Source organism: Miniopterus natalensis, chromosome 7, assembly GCF_054644295.1.
Source record: "Miniopterus natalensis isolate mMinNat1 chromosome 7, mMinNat1.hap1, whole genome shotgun sequence".
Classification (NCBI taxonomy): domain Eukaryota; kingdom Metazoa; phylum Chordata; class Mammalia; order Chiroptera; family Miniopteridae; genus Miniopterus; species Miniopterus natalensis.
In genome coordinates, this window is record NC_142087.1 from 2640696 (window position 1) to 2661581 (window position 20886).

At 55.8% G+C, this 20886-nt stretch overlaps 1 protein-coding gene across 2 annotated transcripts in view; it reads left to right on the top strand.

Annotated features, from left to right (window-relative positions):
- EEFSEC (eukaryotic elongation factor, selenocysteine-tRNA specific) overlaps positions 1-20886 on the top strand; it is a 242146-nt gene that overhangs the window by 203195 nt on the left and 18065 nt on the right. Inside the window, exon 7 of one of the 2 annotated variants that reach the window (XM_087818686.1) lies at positions 16413-17595. The exons of the other annotated variant lie outside the window; for it this stretch is intronic. Within the exon in view, the coding sequence (XP_087674812.1) occupies positions 16413-16603 (191 nt within the window). The 3' untranslated portion in view covers positions 16604-17595. Of the gene's footprint in view, positions 1-16412; positions 17596-20886 lie in introns of those variants that run through there. 2 annotated transcript variants of the gene reach the window in all.

Sequence of the window (20886 nt, forward strand, 5' to 3'; positions counted from 1 at the left end):
CCATTGAAGCATTTCAAAACAATTGTAAAAATTATATGAACCCCATCGAAGAACTGTTACAACAATGTTTATACCCAGTGTTTGAAACAAAGACAATGATATTATAAATAATTGCAGATGATGAAGCTAGGCAAGAAAAAATAACATCATCAAAAGAATTTTACAAGACGGACCGTTCACAAAGATGGATGGAGTAACACAATACGATAGAAATATCTGCAGTTAACATAAACACAGTGCAGTGGACAGAAACCATCTGCCTGCCAGCCTCACCCTGGGCATGGCCCCATGTCATCCGTACAGGGTGGTGCCAGGGGCTTCCCACTGTGGTCAATGCGAGGATGGGGCCCCCAGGAAGAGGCTGTCTGGAGGTATGTGCCCTGGCAGCCAACATAGGCCCGTGGCCTGAGACCTGTTTAGAAGTAAGTTCATGAACAAAAGGGAAGCTGAACACTGAGGAAGTATCTTCTTTGGGATCAGAGCCTCCTCCAGGAACCTTTCCCTGACTCGAGATGAGGTTAAGCCCCATCAGTTGTCCCAAGGCACCCCTCGCTTCTCTGTCAGAGCACTGCGATTCTGCGATGTTTCCCTCGGTACCTGTGAGCGAGTCCGGGGTTTCCTGTGCTCAGGCCAGTGTCTATAAGGAGCAAAGGAGAGTAACTGGCCTCGTGTGGTAGCAGCCGCCAGAGCCCTGACCTGTGGGGTCTCAGTCACAGACATTTTAGGTGTTGAGCTCACGTAGGCCCAGCCAGCTCTCATGACAGCTGTCCCCAGTGGACAGATGAAGAAGCGGAGGCTCCGAGTATGCACATGCTCAGGCAGAGACTGCCCAGAGCACAGCTGGTGGCCACGTCTTGTGTCCCTTATATTACTTTCTCCTTTTAATCAGTACTTGATTTTCTAAAAAAGATAAAAATTGTTTTTAATCTTAAAAAATTTTGGCCATACGGAACAGAATAGACAACCCTGATAGCAGCAAGGTCAAACATGTCATGTGCTCCAAATCTCTCACACGCTTTCTCTCCTCTCTGTGTTTAAGACGTGGAATGTTACTGATAAAGTGAATCCCCCCACTCACACACTTCCCTGTAGGTAATATCCCCTCCCCTACGCTGGGGGCCTCGGGCTCATTAGGTGTTTTTGTGTTCTCCCTGCATAAGATTGCATCCCAAACAGTGTTGATGGTTTATGTGTTTTAGGTTTTTACATACTTGGTCTCACATCGAACAAAGTGTTTTTGGAACACTTGCTGTTTTTGTTTTAGAACTTGCCATTCTAGTCAACAGTTCCAGTTGACTCATTTGACTGCTGTGTGTTATCCCATAGTCTGTATGCACCAGTATGTGCACCTGTTGCCTGACTGAGGACAGATGGGTAGTTTCCACTCTCTCCTCTGCAGAGCAGTGCCAGAGCATTTCTCTAGGTAAGCCCTGGGCATGTGGTCATCTGGCCCCAAAGTGTGAATGTCTGTGGACAGAATGAGGGCCAGCCAGGTGGCAGTGCCCGTTTACACATCTGCCAGCCTGTCCCCTGCCCTCACCCCACCCACCCCTACCTTATTCCACTTACCATTTCTTACCAATTGAGGGATGCTCTTGTCAGATTTTCTAGAAGTTTGTGCTTACCCTGGTTTCTTGGAGGACCAGGAGTGGCCTTAAATATCAGGCCTTTGTAGGAATCCTTCCAACCTCCCAAGTGGAGTAGAGCTGGAGGTTCTTATTGGCTCTGACCAGGTTGAAGGGAAACCTGGGTGTTTAACAAGAAATTGGGCTCCTGATTTGCTCTGCCCAATTTCTGCTAGAGGCCACTCCCATTTGTAACTTAAGAGTCTGACAGCTGTAGGATGGAATGGACACCCGTCCCCCCACCATGGTCATTTCACAGATCTGGAGCTGGGACCTGGAAGCACCTGGTGAGTGCCTGGTGTGTAGTCAGCCCTCTGCCTGAGCTCTGGCTTTTATTGTTGTTAGAAAGGGGATTGCTGGTTGCTAGAAACTGGCCTCTGGGGCTGGGTCTCGCCCCAGGCAATGGATGATTTGATCTCCAAGGTGAGGGTGAACTTCTGGCAAGGCGAGGCTGAGTTACAGCTGCCTGAGCAATGCCAGCCTTGGCCTTTAGAAACCAGCCCATGACAGTGGGGACCTTGGAAAAGCCACCCACACCTCCAGGCTCTGGAGCCTGATGCTTGCTCATTCATGCATTTTTCATCTCTTCTTGGTTCAGGCTGGGGACTCAGTGACAAGAGGAATCGCTCAGTTTCTGCCCTCCTGGAGCTCTACAAAAGGGGTAGTCAGATAGTCCCATAATAGTGTGTGCTTCCAGGCAGATGAGTGCCACAGAGGAAGAGGGCAAGTCTCACAGGGGCCTGGACGGAAACTGGAGCACTTTTTAGAAAGCAGCATTGCAGCGAGTTCACTAGGGTGGCCAGGAGAAAGAAGTCTGTGCAAAGGCCCTATGGCTGGGCCCGTGGGAGAGGTCAGTGGCGCTGACTCACACCTGGGCCTCGTGTTGGACTTTGTCCACAACCTTAGGACAGAAGAAGCCACCAGGCCTGAGCATGTGTCTCTGTGAGACAGTTTCTTCCTCTCTAAAACGGGAGCCCTGACACTCTCCAGGTTGTTACAAAGAATAAAGCCTTGGCAGTCTGGCCTCCTGGACTGCTAGAGGAGGGGAGTCCAAAGCCTCAAATCAGAAAGCCTCCTTCAAACTCCTAGACCTTGAGGTGACTCTCCTGGGACGGGGGGGTGCCAGCTGGCCTGCTGCAAACACAGAGGCAACAGGAGGACCCGGGCCTCATGCCTGCCAAGGGTAGACTGTAGCCAAGAGCCAGACGCATGGCCGTGGAGGAGGAAGCCTGCCCAGGGCTGAGGCCCTGGCACTCCCAGCAGACTTGCCCCCGCCTCCTCTCCCAGCTGCCCCGCGCTCACTAAGAGAACGTGGTACCAGAGGGAGCTTGTGCGGCCCGTGTGTGTCTGCAGGTGTGTCTGAGTCTGCGTATGTCCACGTTTGTGAGGATGCTTGTGCCAGTGAGTGTGTATCTGTGCCAGGGAGTGTGTGTATCTGCGTCAGTGTGTGTCTGTGCCAGTGACTGCGTGTGTTTGTGTGTTGTGGTTTTTTTTCACAGGAGGGAGGTGAGTGAGAGGCCAGCTTCCTGACAGGGCAGTTGTAAAACATTCATAAAACTTTTATTGGACTTGCCACCCTTCCAGATAAATATTTTTCGATTTTATGGGCTTCTTTTAGGGCCCTGAGCTTAATCATGGCTTTGTAGCTGCCTTTTAAAAAAATTGAATATTGTTTTGGCAAAAGGAGCCCTCTTTCCCTCACCCTCGCCAAAGGCATGCTGCACTCTGAGCTCATAAATTCCTGCCACTCTCAACTCTTGCCCTTTCTCCCTCCATATCCTCACAACCATACTAGGATGAACCTGAAAAAAGAGAAAAGAGGGAGAGAGAGAAGAAAAGATAGCATGTACCCATCTCCCTCCTGTTTCCACATTGCCCACCCCAGCCTTGTGCTGGAGGCACATTGGCTTCAGCTCCTAGTTGTCTACAAAGGAACTTGGTGGAGGGGTCTAGATTGGGACTCTACCTGCTGCCTCCCTGAGAGGCAGACCACCTTGGCTGGCCAGGATGAGGTTTGCACAGCCCCCCTTCCCAACCCTTCCCCCAGCCACACCAGCCTCCTTCCTGCCCCACGGAGGTCCTGAGCGAAGCCCCCTCTTTTGCTCCCCCCTCAGATCTTTGTAGACAGCTCCTTCTTGTCTTGGAGGCCTCAGATTGGCCTCCCTGACCACCCCATCCGAAATAGACTCAGTGCCATCACTCTGTTGCTCTGTGGTACTTCTTCATAGCACTTAACACTCTCGGAAATTTTCACCTTTATTTATTGGTTGTAAGTCTGTCCCTCTTGCAAACTTAACCCATACACTGCTGTATCCCCCACACCTGGAACAGAGTCTGGTGCATTGTAAGTGCTCAGTAGATAAGTGTAAGATGTGCTGAGTGAGTGATACATGGTAGATACCCTCGGGTGGTTGTGATGGGGGTGTAGTAATACAAATGGTTACCGTTGTTCAGACCTTGCCTTGTGCTGGATGCTGTTCTAAGTGCTTTCCATTACATTAACTCATTCAGGCCTTACAGACACCCTGTAAAGTGCTGTGGCCATTCGCATTTTTCAGATGAGGAGACTGAGGCACAGAATCAGATGTCTTATATGAAGGCACACTGCTGACTGGAACCCAAGCCAGGGTTTGGATCCTGGCAATCTGGTCCTCAGCCCGAGCTCTTCGCTATTACACTTGACTCCCAGGGAGGACAGCAGTGAGACAGCGTGTGCCCTTTCAGGCTGCCGCTACCTGGCCTGAATCCTGCCCAACAGACATTAGCCAGCACTTGGCGGGCGCCTGCCACTCCTGGCCTTCTGCCAGACCCCGGGGCCAGAGGCACTGGGGCTGTAGGGCTGGGGGAAGGGACTCAGGTGCCTTCATGGATGGGCAGGGCACCTGAAAGAGGGGAGCCAGTCCCGGATAAAAGAAGAAGTGCATGGCAGTGATGGAAGGTAGCTGGTGGCCCCAGGCACAGCACAGGCCATAAAGGGGCAGCCACAGCCTGGTCCACCTCGCTGATGCAGGAAGGGAATATGAAGATAGGCTTTTCAAAACAAACTAGAGATTCAGGATTATACATCTAATGTCCTGAGTTTGAGGTTAGTGAATCATTCAGATATTTCAGAAATTCAGGGAGGCTGGTGTCCACTCCCAGGCTGGCATTTTTCTTTTTTGCCTCTGATGAGAATGGTAGGTCTCAGGAAGGAGGACCAGGCACCTCTACCTGGGGCACAGAGAGAAGCAGCAACTGTGCTTAGCTAGGGAAGAGGCCTTCTCGGAAGAGGGGGCACTGAGCTCAGCCTTGGAGGGTGTAGGAGTCTGCCTGGGGGAGGGTGTTCTAGGCAGGAGGGCCTGGGCACCTTGACTCCTGAAGAGGTTAGGGTTCCCTCTGGGGGATGGCAGGTCTGTGAAGTCTTCCAGCAGGAGCCTAGGGAGCCTGCAGAAGATCTCATGGGCTGCTTTGTGAGGTGCAGGGTCAAGGTGCTTGGGGGTCCAGGCTCTAAGGGCAGAGAGAGATAAGACCATATACAGTGATTGAGTGTATGCTTAGGGCCCAGCCCAGCCCAAGTGACTTCACTAACATAGGCCTCACAGCAACCCTGTTAAGGGGGCACGGTTGTTGCCCCCGCCCCATCTCCTCCCAGCACTCACAGATATGTGCACACCCACATGCACCCATCCACGCGTGCACACGGAAACCAGTTGGTAGGGAGGGAGTACAGGGTGCAGGACCTGAGGCAGCTATATTGTCATTCATCTGCGTGAATGCAGCTGAGGCTGGAGAGGAGCCGTGTGGTGCAGAGCTTTTGCTTCTCCTTCCCCTTCTCTTTCCCCTTCCCCTTTCCCTTTCCCTTCCCCTTCCCCTTCCCCTTCCCCTTCTCTTTCCCCTTCCCTTTCTCTTTCCCCTTCCCCTTCTCTTTCCCCTTCCCCTTCCCCTTCCCCTTCCCCTTCCCCTTCCCCTTCCCCTTCCCCTTCCCCTTCCCCTTCCCCTTCCCCTTCCCCTTCCCCTTCCCCTTCTCTTTCCCCTTCCCCTTCAGCTGGGTTTCTAAGCCCCTGCTGGACCAAGTGCACCTGGGATTTTCTCACTACTCCTCCCACAGTCCGGTGAGGGGCGGCCTGGGAGGGCAGTATTGCTGTCCAGTTTCACAGAAGGCATAACTGAATTCAGAAAGGTTCAGGGCTGGCCCAGGGTTGATCTCACAGTGGCATCAACAGCGAGGCAGCATCCCAGGCCTCCCCCGGGTTTTGTGTGAATGTGGGGAGGAGCAGTACCGAATGCCCTCCTACCACTGACTTCTCCGGACCCCACAGTGCTCAGAAATCAGAGAAAGGGCACCAGGTGGCATGTGCAGACACGCTTCTGTGTGCATGGGGCAGTTTGTGGCAGCTCACTCCTCAGTACCAGTAGTGCAGACTACTGACATTTAAGGCCTCCACAAACTTAAATTGGAAGAACAGAAAGGATAAAGGCATTGTCTCCAGGGCTGGGGAAGGCAGGGAGCATCTCCAGAGCCTCTCCCTGTGCCGGGCTCTTGCAGGAATCTGATGTAAATTCACTGCTTCTCTGAGGGGCTTTTCCCCACTCCCCGCCAGAGCAGGGGATTGTTTGGCCCATTTCAGACATAGAAACTGAGGTGCGAGGGGTGTCCCCCAAGTACCCAGCAGAGGTGGGAGCTCCTGACCCTGCAACCTTTCCATGGCTGGCTGGAGTGCAAGGCCAGGCCCAGGAAATGGATCTGGCACAGAGACACCAGACAGCACAGTACTGTTCTTGGTGCATTCCCTGCCCTCACAGCCTGGCATATGGTGAAGGCATTGCCAATGATCGCTGGCATCACTGCTGGTGTTCTTTTTGTGATTATGGAGAACTGCCTGGTGCCCACCTTGGGGCAGTGTGGGTCAGGCCTGCCTCATACAAGACAGTCTTTCCACTTCAGACCTCTCTTATTTAGGCCCCTTTCAGCATCTATCTGGGCAGTAGTCAAGGCCATTGGTTTCCCACCCCATACCCACTTCTGGGACCCAGAGTACAGCAGCCTCCAGGGCTCATCCCTGGGAGTTTCTGGAGATGAGGTACACACCCCACGCTGCCAGAGTTGGGGTGGCAGCCATGCCACACCCTTGCCTTATTCCATCTTCTTCCCGCTTGGAGGCAGCTTTAGCCCCATGTCCTCCACCCACAGCATTGCTCCCAGAGAGAAACAGCAGGGCCCTGGGGTGGCCAGGCCCACAGACAGACTCCAGGCCTGCAGCAGGCAGAGGGCTTTGTAAAGCCCCAGGCCTGAATTTGAATCACTGCTCCCTGGTTACCAGCTATGCAGCCTTGGGCAGCCCCCTCCCCTGACTTATAGGATATCCACTGGCTGTGTAGCCCACCTCACCCCAGCTCTCCCTCCCTCAGAGCACAGCAGGGATCCAGCCAGGCCCAGGCCCTACACTCCAGCCTGCCCTCCCCACTCAGAGACTTTGTCAAACCTCAGTCCAAGGCTCTGCCAGATAGAGTCCCCGGGAGCACCTCTGCCTGGGCTCACCTTATGGACATTCTGCCACTCAGAGGCAGCTCAGCTCCATCCCCAGGTTTCAGGGCCCCTGCCCCTGCCCAGCACTTGGCCCATTCCCCCTGAACAGTTAGGCACCCACATGGCTGATCCTGCCTGTGCTGATAGGGAGCATGAGCTGAGGGGAAGGGACTAGGGTCCAGGTTCCCTGTGTGCTGAGGAGAAGGCCTCCAGGGCTGGTTGGGCTCCGCATGTAGGACAAGAGGCCAGAGCACTCCGCCTCCTCGCCAGCCCAACCTCCTCTGATGTCCTATTCCCCAAGTCTCCTGTAAATTGACAGGACCTTCCCCTGCTCCCTGACTGTGGGAGGGTGATCAGGAGCCAGGCTGGCAGATAGGCGAGCTCTGACCTCCTTGGAGAGGGTGGTTGCCCTTGGGAAAGAGCCAGCTCTCAGGACCTGGCCCACCAGCAGACCAGACAGGGTACAGGCGGGCTGAGGTTGCCAGTAGTGCTGTTTCCTGGGGCTGCTGGCCACTGCTGCAGACTGTCTCCTAGGGACACAGAGTCTGGATGTGGGGCAGAGAGTGTAGACTCTTGGTTGTCACAGAGGAGGAAGCCTAAGAAAGTATGAGAGAGGGCTGGACCAAGATGTTAAGCCTATTGCTGAGAACTAAAGCAAAAGTAGGATTTGCCGGATAGATAACATCATGGGGCACCCCTGGCTGAAGGAGCACCTGTGTAGAGCCAGGGCAGAGATGAGTGGGGGACCCTGCGCAGGGCTGGGTGGTGGGACCCTGCGCAGGGGTGAGCGGTGCTGGTGAGGAAGCGCTGGGTCTGCAGGAAGCAGTGGGTAAAGGCTTGCTCAGAGGAATTTGGACACCTGCTGAGGAATGGCTGGAGAGTTCTAAGCCGGGAGAGATGATCAGGTTTTGTTACAGAGGAATCTCTTTAGCAACAGACGCAAGGACAGGTGAGAAGAGGGAGCTGGTGGGAGAGAAGCCTGGTGACTCATGTCAGGGGGCCAGTGCCCACGGCCTTGGTGCCAAGACCCTGCTCATGCAGGGCCTGCTGGGGTGCCGAGAAAAGGGACCCTCAAGGCAAGCACCCAGAGATGCAAGGTGGGCTCCCCTCTTGCAGCTGTGAAGCTTCAGGTGAGAGTTTGAGCTTTCAGGCTGCGCACCAGGGATGGCTTCAGTTACCTGCCACAGCCTCTTCAGGGGGACTTGGCCCCACCCCAGGTGAGCATCATGCCTGCCCTGGGCCTCTGCCAAGAGGGATGAATAGGAGCCAATGTTGGATGGTGTTGGGTAGTTAACAGCCACCACCAGCCCCACACCAACTGTAGCTGTCCCTCATCTCCCCACCCTCTCCTGTCGTGTGACAACAAATTTTCCTTTGCTTCAGCTGCTCCTCTAATAATTGAGTCCTTGTCTGATTCTCGAGATCAAGTTATTCCTATTTCAGAACGTTTTTGTTTTTGCCTTAAAACAAAACATTCCTTCCACTTAATGCACTGGTTTTCCCTCCCCATGCACCTCCAATCTCCAAAGCCTTGACTGACTACATTTTCATTTCAATTTACATGGTGTGGGAAAGATTTCTGCAGAGTCCTTTTTTGTTTTAGAATAATTCATCATTGCTGCTGAAAAGCTTAATGTAAGTTAAAGGAGGAATTAAGTAACATTAAGACATCACAATGGAGGTGCAGGTGCCCACTGCCTCACGTCCCCGCAAGCAAAGGGGCCACGTGGAGCCTGTTGAGTGTGCACTCAAGAACCCCCAAAAGCGTGGTTCCCGTAAAGGGCCTGTTTTGTCTCCTGCCTTCCCCTAATTCCTTTTGCTGCAGGGACAGTGGAGTACACGTCTGATAAAAACTTAATCTCCGTATCTTTTTAAAGCAAATTGCATCTTTGTCTATATACAGGATCCATAGCAAGAAGAGAAAGCAGGAAAACCAGGCATCCCTCCCCTCCAGCCAGATGCTTAAAGGCTTCAGCTCCCAAAGATAAATTCAGAAAACCAGACCTGACCAGGAGATGGCAGAGGATTCCAAAGTCTCCAGAGTCCAGGGATTCAGCAGGAAGTGAGCTGACTTCCTCTGCCCAAGCCCTCACACTGGCCCCTGTCACTGACCCAGCTCTCCCTAGCCACTGGGCAGTTCCAGCGCTGTGCTGGCGTCTCCATCCCTGCTAGCTCTGTCAGAGCTCAGCTTTTACAGGGCGCACACCACCCTGCTGGCTGGCAGGCAGAGGGGTCTGAGTTCAAACCTCAGTTCCGCCACTGACTACTATGGGCTGTGGCAAGTCCTCACACTTTGATGCGCCTCAGCTGGTCACCTGCCAGATGGAGCAGCAGCAGCAGCCCTGTGCATATCAGACATGACTGGTCCTGCCCTGGGTCAGACCCTTACACTCTGGCCCATTTCTGCCCCCTAACTTCTCTTCCAGTTATGCCCACTCCTAGCTGCCCACCCTGCATAGGTTGCCATGTTAGCCACATGGGAGGGGTCTTGTCAGGCCCTGTGCTGCCAAACCCCCCATGATCACCTGTGACCTATTCGGGGTGGCTTCATAACCAAGGACAGGTGGGCAGAGACCCCTCTCTCTAGGTGTAGTGTGGTACTGGAGCTCACTGGGTAAGGGTTGCAGCAGCCTTGTTTGAGGGGCCTCAGCCCTAATACTCAGGACCACCTCATTGAAGGAAGTCCCCCCCTTTGGGCAGCCCCACCTGCTCACAGGCCGAGCATCCAATCCAGACTTGAGGCCTAGTTGAAGTCAAGGTCCTGTGTCCACGCCACCCCGACCACCCCATATGTCAGCCCAGCCCAGCTGCCAGGCATGTCCCTCTGAGCTCCACCACCCATCCCATCATCACCACGATGCTGACCCCACAAAGGGTCCTGCCCCTTGCCCTGGCTCTCTTTCTGCCCTGTCATTTCAACTCTCTCCAGAGCTGCTTTATCCAGGAGGGGGGAGCGCTAGAGTAGCTGGACTTTGCTGGGGGCCAGTGACCCCAAGCTGTTTGCAAGGGTTCAGTTCCCACTGGGAGGATACAAGCCACCCACCAGCATGGAGGCCCCTTTTCCAGTCTGGCCCCCAACATGAAAGCGGCACCAGCAATTGGAGGCAATTTGCCGGCCTTTGATGGCCATGTCAGGGCGGCACCCTCAGCCAGGGCTTGGGAAACAGTTGTGCTTCCCACACTCTTCCCTGATTACCCCCAGCCCGAGCCAAGACCCAGCAGCCTCCAGCCCATTGTGCCTTTGTGTGGAGCTGGCACTCAGTGAGAAAGGCCAGCCGGGCCCTGGGAGAGTGTCCCCAAGAAAAGCCACGGGCAGCAACGTCACCCCCAGGGTCATGTCAGCCTGCCCCCACTGCCTTCTTGGTCTGCTCATCCGGAGTGGAGCAGGGCCCCTGGCTCTAAGAACCCCCAGGTTTGGGAAGAAGGAGCAGGGGGTGTCTGCTGCACCCTGGGGGTGATGGCCGCAGTGTGAACTTCACACATGTAGTACATTTCCCCTCGTGTCCACCCTGCAAGGTGGGGAGCCAGGCTCCAGGCCACATGGCGGGGGCTGCTCTCTCAGCCTGGGCTTCTCCCTGGGCCACTGGCTTGCAGACTGGCAATCCCTAGTTCTGGAGGCCGGCCTGTGTTGGAGCACTTCTCTTCCCTCCGCTGCCCTGCGCTCCTGGGTGAGACTGTGCTCATTCCCTTTGTTTTCATCCAGCAAACCCACCCTGAGGCCTGTGCCTTCCCGTGGAGACAGTGGCTGAGCAGGAGCTGGCCATACAGAAAAGGCAAGAAGAGTGTTGCAGACAAAGGGAGTGTGTGTTAGGAGAGCCTGTTTGGTTTCTTTTGGCTGGAGCTAGCAGCATGGTTGGAGACGGGGGCAGGGAGTGAGCAGGGGTGAGGCGCAGAGGGAGGCGCATGGTGGATGATGCAGGGCCCCGGCTGCCAAATAAGAGGACTCTACTGCTGGTGGTGGAACCGATCCCAGATGGTGCAACTGTGCCTTAAGGCGGCCCTTCCACTGCGGGGGAGGGGCCAGAGAGGGCAAAGATGGAGAGAAGGGGGTGGGCCTTTGGGAGGTTGTAGAGGGCAAATTCCTAAGCCTGTGCCTCTCAGTTACTGCTCTTGGTGCAGCAGCAATGTCAGAAACATGGATTTCCAGGGCCAGGAAATGGCCATGAACAACACCTGCCCCTGAGGTTCTGCTCAGCCGCATCTTTCACTGGGCAGAGCCAGAGAGCTGCAGAGACCCAAACCATGGCCTAGAAATGGCAGCAAGCTTCCTGGCCCAGGCAGCTCTGAGAACTTCCCCACCTGCCCTCCCTCCCTTCCCATCCCCAGGGGGCCCTCTCCCCATCCCTGCTGCCTCCCCAAGTGCCCATGTACTCAGCAGCCAGACTGCACTGGGTGGGCACTGCCTCCTCTGGGCTCAAATGTGTGTGCAGCAGGACATGCCAGTAGCCCTGCAGTAGATGTCCTCTGAGTACCTAGGGCATGATAGACACCTTGGGAAACAGAAAAATAGAAGGAAAATAAAGGATTGCTTGTAACTGCACTGCTGACCCCAGGTGGCCTAATGGGTAGCCTTCTAGGCTTTTCTTTCTGCATCCCAGAGCTGGAACAGAACTCTTGCAAACATTTTGATAACTGCAGTTTTATTTTATTTTATTTTTTAAATATGTCTTTATTGATTTCAGAGAGAGGAAGGGAGAGGGAGAGAGATAGAAACATCAATGATGAGAGAGTTACTTATCAGCTGCCTCCTGCACCCCCCCTACTGGGGATCAAGTTCACAACCCGGGCATGTGCCCTGACCGGGAATCAAACCGTGATCTCCTGGATCCTAGGTCGGTGCTCAACTGCTAAGCTACTCCTGGCCAGGGGATTCCTGTAGTTTTTTAATTAACATTGTAACATCAGTCTGCCTTTGTGTAGCTTTAAACTCTTCTCAGGTATCACTTTTCATCTCCTGGAACATTTTGCCACAGCAAATGCATGCTGGTCCTGTCCTGACTGCCTTCCTCTTAGTCTCAGCGAGTTCTCCCCTGTGGGCACACAGACCTGGAATCAGGCAGCCTCACTGTCAGTCCATCTCTGCCACTCTAGAGCTGAGTGACCTGGGGCCAGTTACTCTTCTTCTGGGCCTGTCTCTTCCACATTGCGTTGTGAAGATTAAGTGCCGTGGTGTGTGGTGACACAAATCTCAGGTTGCCTGATAGGACTGAATTCCTAGAAGTAGGTCCTGGGTCCATGCTGTGACCATCTGGGGAGCTTAGCAGCCAGTTCTTGCCCCGTGAGGCCTCACCCAGTCCTGATTCTTCAGCAGTGCTCTTTGAGCACCTGCTATATAGGTGACTATTCTAGGCCCTGGGATTATAGCGGGAATAGAGACAAAAATCCCTGCCAGGTAGGATTTGTATTTCAGCAGGGGCAGACAACAATGTCAAACGAGGAAATAATAGCACATGGTGGAAGGTGATAATAGCTATGGAAAATAGAGTGGGCTAGGAGTGGTTAGGGCAGCAGGGGGCTGAAGGTGATGGGGAAGGCCGCAGCAGGAGGTAACACTCTCGCAGTGAGTCCAAGGAAGTGAACCTGAGAGCCATCGGGACTCCTGGGGGAAGAATCGTCAAATGCACAGGCCCAGGTTGGGAGTGTGCCTGGTGTGTTGGGGATTGGGGGGTGAGACAGTTTAAGATGCAATATAGCCAGGTCACATGGGAAGAAAGGGATGCAGGAGCCATCCCAGGAGGGGCCACACAATGTCGCTCAACCCACATGACCTCTCAGAGGGAGGTCCCTAAGAGAGGATGGCAGCTCCATGAGAATGGGACAGTCCTGCTTGCCTCTGTCCCCAAGGCCTACAGGAAATGCTTAGGAACCACTGGTGGACACTGGGCAGATGGACATTTGGCACTCGGCCACGCCCTCACCACTGATCCCCAAGTTGGTGCATGGCTGCTGCAGGTCTCCAAGGCCCTCCCTGTTTGGGGCTGCTGCAGAGCAGGGCACATGAGGCACCTTGTGGATGTGGTACACTGTGGGCCACACACCTTCATCCAACCTCAAGTGTCACACTCATTCCCACTTAGGACCTGGCACTCAAACTCCCTTTGCTACAGACCCTTGCCCAAGATCCCCATGTAGCTGGCCCCGTAACACCTGGCCCCAGTTCCAGCATTCTTCCTCAGAGAAGTCTGCCCTTGACACATGGAGCCGGGCTGCCCTTTGCTCCCAGGAACAGTGGTTTTGTTTCCTTGGTTGTCTGGTGACTATCTGGATTACTTTGCTGGCTTGATTACTGTCTGCTCCTTCTCAGAGTAGTAAACTTCGTGGGGGTTGGGCCCTGGTCTGCACATTCACCAGCAGTGTTTCCTAGTCCTGGAGCATCCTGAATGTTTTCGAGCGAAAGGCCAGGGCAGGTAGGAAAAAACTCGGCATAGCTCAAGGCTGAGTGCCCATGAGTCTGGTTGGTATGAGCAGCAGCTGCAGCCACCCAGCACTGACCTGCCCTTTACTTCCCTCCATTTGCCATTGGCTAAGGGGAAAAAAGGCCACTGTGAACAAAGCAGTTCCCCGTGACATTTGCCATGAATCCAAACAGCCCAGTAGCCTCGGCGGACAGGTCTGTATGGGTCAGGCTTTCTAAGCGTTGTGTCCAGGCCACCCTGGAATCGAGTGGTGGGAAACAAGCCTTGCCACCTCAGAAGAGCAAGTAAATGGCCACGTCTTTGCCAGTGCCAGACAGGTTTTCTGGCTCTGCCGCCTTTGGGCAGTGGGAGGTGTGCACTGTGTGTAACGAGAGCCATCGCAGGCAAGATGGGCCCGCTGATTGGGCCACGCCTGTCTCCCAGCCAGACGCAGACATGGGGGAGCCCCCTTCCTCTTCAGCCATCAGACCTCCTGGCACCAGAGGGAGACAGGCCGCCCATGTCATTTGTCAGCGTCTGGTGCCGGCCACCTTCTCTGTTTGCAGAAGGAAGGCCAGATACCTGCAGGCCTGGCACTTGCTCGTAGGGGCTGGCCCAGGGCCATTCCCATGCCCCGCACCCCATCCTGGAGGTGCGCAGACCAACAGGGTGTTCAGCCTGTGATTAGATACCTTGCTGCAGAAGGTACCTTGCTGCAGAACGGCACCTCCCCTTGGTACAGACCCCCAGTGTTCTGGAGCCCATTAACATCATCTGTGTCCCAGCCTTCCCAGATGAGGCAGGCTTTGGGATGGCTGATGGCCGGCAGTCTCACCTCTGCCTGGGGAGAGGGAGACTGAGTCCTTCCTGCAGTGGATAGGGCTGTTCCTTACCGACTCTACAGGTGTCCCGTGAGCCAGTCTCCTGGCCACCTTTTAAATGTCCAGGAGCTGCAGGGCTGGTGTAACATGTTCTCATAGCCTGCATTCCCCTGCAGCCCATTTTTAGAATCTGCTAAAGGTGGACTCCTCCTAGAAGGATGAGCTAGAGGGCACTGGCCTGCATTTGCCATTGGATGTAGGTCCCGGGTTAAATCCTGGCTCTTCTGGGCTCAACGTGGGGCCTCGAGTGAGTCACTGCCCTCTTGAGACTCCGATTTCTCATCTGCAAATGGAAAGAGTTGCTGAAATCTTCAGCAAGCAGCATGGAGTGCCTGGTTTCAGCAGGAGCTAACGACCTGCCCCTGCCGCCCAGCACTCCCTGCCTGGTCGAGACACACCAGGCCAGGCCCTCTCGCACTGAGGCTAATGCCTGAGCTACATGGTTTCTCTTCGGGACTAACCCAGGCAGGACTGGGCCACAGAGGAACCCCTTCAGATGCCAGCAGATGCAGAGTTGGGTATGCAGGGAGGGGAGCCCTTGGCCTGTGCTTATCCCCAACTTCCTGCTGGCTCTGGACACCTTGCCTCTAAAACCACTGGTTGATGAAGCCCTCTGAGCAAATCAAAAGTGGCATGCCCTCTCTGGGGGATACAGGGGCCCACCAGGGCCCCGTGTTTGGCAAGCAGGGTGTGGGCCAGGCTCCACACCACTTGCCCCTCACCAGATCATGAAGACTTCATACCCAGCTCCTCCAGTAGAAGTTCCAGGCACTGCCACCTGCTGGGCTTCCCTGCCCCGTGCCCATCCACGGTGCCCCCTCAGCTCAGCCTTGCCACAGTCCTGCCAGCTTACTCCCACCAGGACTCCGAGTGGGGTTGTGATACTCACAGAGGGTGAGTGGCTGTTCCAGGGCACTCAGCAGATGTCGAGCTGAGATGGGGCCTAGCCCCCTGTGCTCAGGGCCAGGTTTCATCCAGGCCAGCAGCTCTCAAGAAGGCTACACAGTACTGCCACCAAGCAGATACCTCATAAAGACAAGCCTCTGAGAAAGAGTACTGCAGCCTGGTGTTTCAGGATTATTGGGGCAGGAAGGGAAGGGTATTTAAGGCAGCAGGAACAGTATGTGCAGAGGCTCAAGTGTGATGGGAGCCCAGGAGCAGCCCTGTGTTCAAGGCTGTAGGGAAAGCACCAAAAAAGTGGCAATGGGGCTGGAGGAGCTGGGTGGGCGTTAGGCGTCAGAGGAAACAGGTTTCTGCTCAGTGGTTTGGCTGGAGGGAGTGAAGAGAGAGTCTGTGCCGGGGCATGGGAGGTAACGGAGCTGGTAAGACATGGTGGGAAGCAAGGAGGCCTGGGGGCAGGGGACAGCATCTTCCAGAGCCCAGGGAGAAGGACCCCCAACAGAAGTTCTGGCCAAGGATGTGGGGTCAACACCCCAGCTGCTCTCTCCTCCCTCCCTCTGATACGCTAGTGTTTCCATTCGCTAAACCCAACTAGAGGCCAGAGGGCGCGGGCGCCCACAAAATCGTCCGCAGAGGCAGCCTCCTAGGCCATGGAAGGGTGGAGAGTGGAAAACACTGAGGCCAGTGGGCCTCTGTTTCAGGGTGTGGGTCTTAGCATGAGTGTGTTGGGAAGCAACAGAACCATTAGAGCAGAGGAAGGACATGGCCACTGGGTATGGGGTTGATCCCCACAGGGCCCTGAGTGCAGGGTGGATGGGTGGGCAAGGGACCCTGAGACCAAGGTGGGAAGCTCTGCTGAGCTCCAAGCTGATGGACCAGTGGCATGGATGAGCCCAGGGGGAGGGGCTAGCATGCAGATTTAGGTGACAACATGGACCGCAGGCCTTGAGGGTCCACTGGCTAGGGAGGGAAGCAGAAGGGACCTTGGGGCCCTGGCTCAACCTAAGGGAGTGTGAAGGTGGGCCAGTACAGATGCCCATCCAGGGTGGTGAGTGGGTAGGCTGAGGAGTGGCGGAGTGACAGGCTTTCCCTCTGTGCCTTGCAGGTGGCCTCAGCCCCGAGTCCAAGAAGATCCTGGCACCTGCACTCAAGAAGCGGAGTCGGGCTAGCAAAGGGGAGGTGGCCAAGCAGGAGGAGGGTGTGGAGCGGCCGGAGCCTACGCAGCATGTGACACTAAGCCTGTCTTTTAAGCGTTATGTCTTCGACACCCACAAGCATATGGTCCAGTCTCCCTGAATGACCCCAGGGCCACCTTGCCTGGGCCTAGGCTGAGCCACAGTGCCAAATGCCCAACCAGATGTGCCTCGACCTCCTGAAGTCCCTCCCCACAGCACTGCAGGCAGCAGGCAGTATCCTCCTGCTAGAGGACAGCACCCAAGGAAGAGTGGGACTCAGCTGGAGAGCTGGTCGCCGCTGAGGGCCTCACTGGCCCTCAGAGGGGCCCAGACATCAGGCAGCCGAGTACTTGCTAACTGCAAATAAATGTCTTGTGGTGCCCCCCACACATACTGCTCATCTCTCTGTGACTTCAACTGAGGGCCCCCCCGCCAACCAGGAATGTAAAGGGAACCACCATGTCTCCTGCTGGGGGCACTGGGGGAAGAACCCAACTCAGAGCCCGATGGACTGAGAAATCCACAAGGTGTTGGGCCCTTAAACTAGACTGGGTGCCCCCAGAGTCTCCTGGGCCTTAAGGGAGATGGGGGTTCTCTGGGCAGCCAAATTCAGGAAGGACACTCAAGGGATGTCAGGGAGCATCCGGGCACCGGGCGTTGGGCTGGAGAGGTTGCTCATTCATCCTGACTCCAGGTGTCCCTATGCCCCTGCCCTGGACCTTGGGACCCACTCTCCCCAAGTGTGGAGGTGAGGGGGGGGGGGGTCACAGCTCTGCCCAAAGCAGGCTGCAGGCCAGGGGGTGTGAGCGTCGCCCCTGCTCTTCTTCCCCCTGCATCCACAGACCACCCCACTTTGAGGCCCAAGCTGTGGATACTCAGAAAAGGGTGAAATGGCAGAACTGACTGAGGGGAAATCAAAGCTTTTAAAGACATCCGAAGGACGAACAGATGTTCCAACGTTCCTTTATTTGGCCTCCAGAAAGACGCAGAGGCCACCCTTTTATCCCGGTAATCAGTGCATTATGCTCTAATTTGCAAAAATGACATTAAAAATATGAGCAGGGACAGGTTTCGATCAAATGACTTGGCAGTGTTGAGCCCTGGAGCTTCTGACAGAGGAAGGGGAGTGGCGCTGCAGAACACGCTGTCCCTGTGCGGTGGCTGGCGCAGGCAGCCCACATTACATACACCAGCCGCAGGGCCCCTCGAGAGAGAGGGTGCAGGTGGAGGTGGCTGGCCAGTGACCCTCACTGGCCCTCAGGGACCCAGACCTCAGTCAGAGCAGCAGCCAAGGACCATAGCTGAGGGCTGGGTGGGCAGGGAGTGTCCAGGCCCAGCCCCGGGCTCCCCCTGTGCTGTGAATGAACTTGGAGGAGAGTTTGGGGAGAGCAAAGTGTTGCCCTGACCACAGCTCCTGCTGCTGCTGTGGGGGCTCCCCAGGGATTCGACCTCCAGCTCCTGGGGGCTCCACTGCCACCACCTGAGGGGATGCCTCCAGTAACATCGGTGGGCCTGTTGCATGGCCCTCCCCCCACTGTGGGCCAGGCTTTGGCCCTCCTTGTGTAGCCCCCACCCCTGTGCTGCAGACCATCTCCTTGGGCAGATGGTGCCACTGAGCTGAGGCTGATCTAGCTCAGGGAGGCAGTGAGCTCCCAGGGAGCACTCAGGGCAAGGTCCTGCAGCGCCAGCCCAGCCTGTTCCTGGGGGAGCAGAAAAGGCCTGTGTGAGTACCTGCTGGTGCCAGGTCCTGAGCTGGCCACCTCCATGGCCACTCAGCCCTTCAGAGTAAACAAGATGTTCAGAGCTGGCATCTTTTAGGACTTTCCTCTTAGATGAGGAAACCTCCGTTCACCATCCTCAGTGTGCGAGGGGCTGAGGCCTGGGCCTCTGGGTGTCCCACCCCAGCCAGGCCAAGTCGTCCCTAACCAAGGGTGAGGCCAATGCCTTCATGCAGACTCCCTCTGGGATCCCTGCAAGTTGGGACAGAGAATAGCTTGGTCTCAACTGAAGGTCCCTGCCCTGCATGGGCTGTGTGACCTTGACCATGTCACCATCTCTCTTTCCAAGTGAGGAGGCATGTGACCCAGTGGAGCCACCCCTCCCAGTGGGCACAGAGGGGTGCTTAGTGAGCAGGAGTTAGTTCTGGGACAGATCCGTGGGGATATGAGCAGACCAGGGTGAACTTGAGCCACTGCCTGGGTTAGTCCTGGCCCCTCTTGCTTACTAGCTGTGTGACCTCGGGCCAGCCCCTAACCTCTGTGCCTGTGTGTCCCCATGTACAAAGTAAGAATAAAAGCAGCTGTTCAGTGAGGTTGCTTAGTCACCTGGGCACATGCTGGCCATCATTTTACCCACAGCCCTGGGAGTGGGACCAGCAAGCAGTCTTCCTACTGAGAGATGAGGGGCCTACAAACCCCTTCAGAGTGGTGCAGGCAGCCCAGACCCAGCACTGCCCATTTTTCCAGGATCTCTGTGAGGGTCCCCATATTAGCCCATACCTTTCTCCCCACTTCACACCTCTCCTGTAGACAGCACTCCTCAAAGCCCAGAGACGGAGTGAGCTCAGGTGGAGGAAATTGAGGTACAGAGGGGAGGAGACAGCAGCCTGTTACTATGCCTCAGGGGGAGGCCGCCCCGAATGTACAGTGAGGTGGCCATTGGAGTGGCCAACTACCCGAGAGGGGCGTCTGTCTGGCCTGGGATCCGTTGAAACCCGAGCACTAGTGAGCCAGGTGGGCTAGGGCACAGCCTTTGAAGGGGAGCTCAGTGGGGCTGGTGGTCAAGGGCAGTGTCGGCGCCCAGCATTCTGAGGACTGTGTCCCCGTCCCCTGGCTGTGCTGTGCTAAGCCCATCCCAGCCATCATCATACACAGAAACTCACTGAATCTGCTTATACGGGTGGTCTGGGAAGTGTCACTCCAATTTTGCAGGTGTGGGTGTGGGGACTGGACTCAGCTAGCCCAGCCATTGCCTTGGGGAGAACTGGGATTTGAACCTCAATCCTGGATGACGCTAGAGTTCCCCTGACTCTAATGCCTTGGGCATGTCCTTAAAACAAGGTGTCCTCTGGAGCCCTGTTTCGGATCGGTGGTCCATTGCTGCCCCATGCCCTGCTCCCCGGCCTGCCTGCCCATCCAGAATGAAGTCATGGGCAGGCATCCTGCCACAGGCTGGGCAGGAGGGCCAGCCGTGATTGGCAGGCCCCGGACCAGCCAGGCTAATGCACCAGCAATGAGATAAGGCTTATCTGGAAATGTCCCTGGAATCGAGACTCTGATGGAAACAGGCTTCTGGGTTAATATAGTTTTGATAAATAAAGTCTTATGAAAGGGAAGTCCTAGGGGCCCGGGGCAGGAGCAGGGGCAGCCTCTGTTTTCTTGGCGGTTCATGTGGGGAGGAGGGCAGTGAGGGGTTGGGGGGATGGGGGTGTAGGTGTGGGGGGAGACTATGGGGGGTGCCCATGTCCCAGGTGTCTGCGATGTCTGGGTGTGTGTGGATCTTGTTGCCTCTGGGGGGGGGGGGCGGTGTGTACCAGTGAGGGTTTGTCAGGCTGTCTCTGGCATATCTATGTGGGAGGCGGGTGAGGAAGAGTTGGATCCAGTGTGCATAGGGAGGTGACATGTGTCCAGCACCAATTCGTTCTTTGGGCCAAGGGGTTTGCAGGTCGGCGGGATGGAAGGGAGCTCCTCACCCCCATTCCACCGACCCAGAGCCCCCTGCGGTCCTGGACCCTCTCAGTGCTCACCCTTGGATTGACCCAGGCCTCAGGCCTCCTAGCCTTCTCTGCCTGGGCAGCCTGCACATGGGACTTAGCTTTCCAGGTTCCTTTCAGAGGCCGAGGCCTGTTCTCCCTGGCAGTGACTGGGGTGAGGGATGACCTCAGGCCAAGGGGCCACCGGGCAAGGTCTTGAAGAGAGAGAGGAGTTTGCCAGGGGGAGGAAGAGTGATGTTCTGACAGAGGAAACAGCAGGAGTGAGGGCTCTAGCGAGAGCACTTGGTGGGACCTGCAGGAACAGAGATGAAGTCATGGCCACCCAGTCTCCCCGCAGCCCCTGCTGGGCCTCCAAGAGCCTCCGACAGGTAACCCTGATTAACAAGAGGAATTCCCACCGGGCTGATAATGGAATCCAGCAAGCCATTAATTAGCCCAGTTCAGCCAGCACCGGGAGGCAGCAGGGGCAGCTAGTGGGGGGCACTGTGTGCTCCCGGGGGTGGCTGACCCCAGCTCTGGGCTTACAGGGCTCTGCCGCGGGAGCCCAGTGCTACTATTGAGCGCCAAGGGTAGAGGCAGCCATGGAGGCAGGCTGGGCAAGCAGAGGCCTCGGCGGCTGTTACAGTCCTGAGGGCACAGGTGGGGAGACTGTGTCCATCAGGGTTTCAAGAGAGCCTCTGGCCCCCAACTTC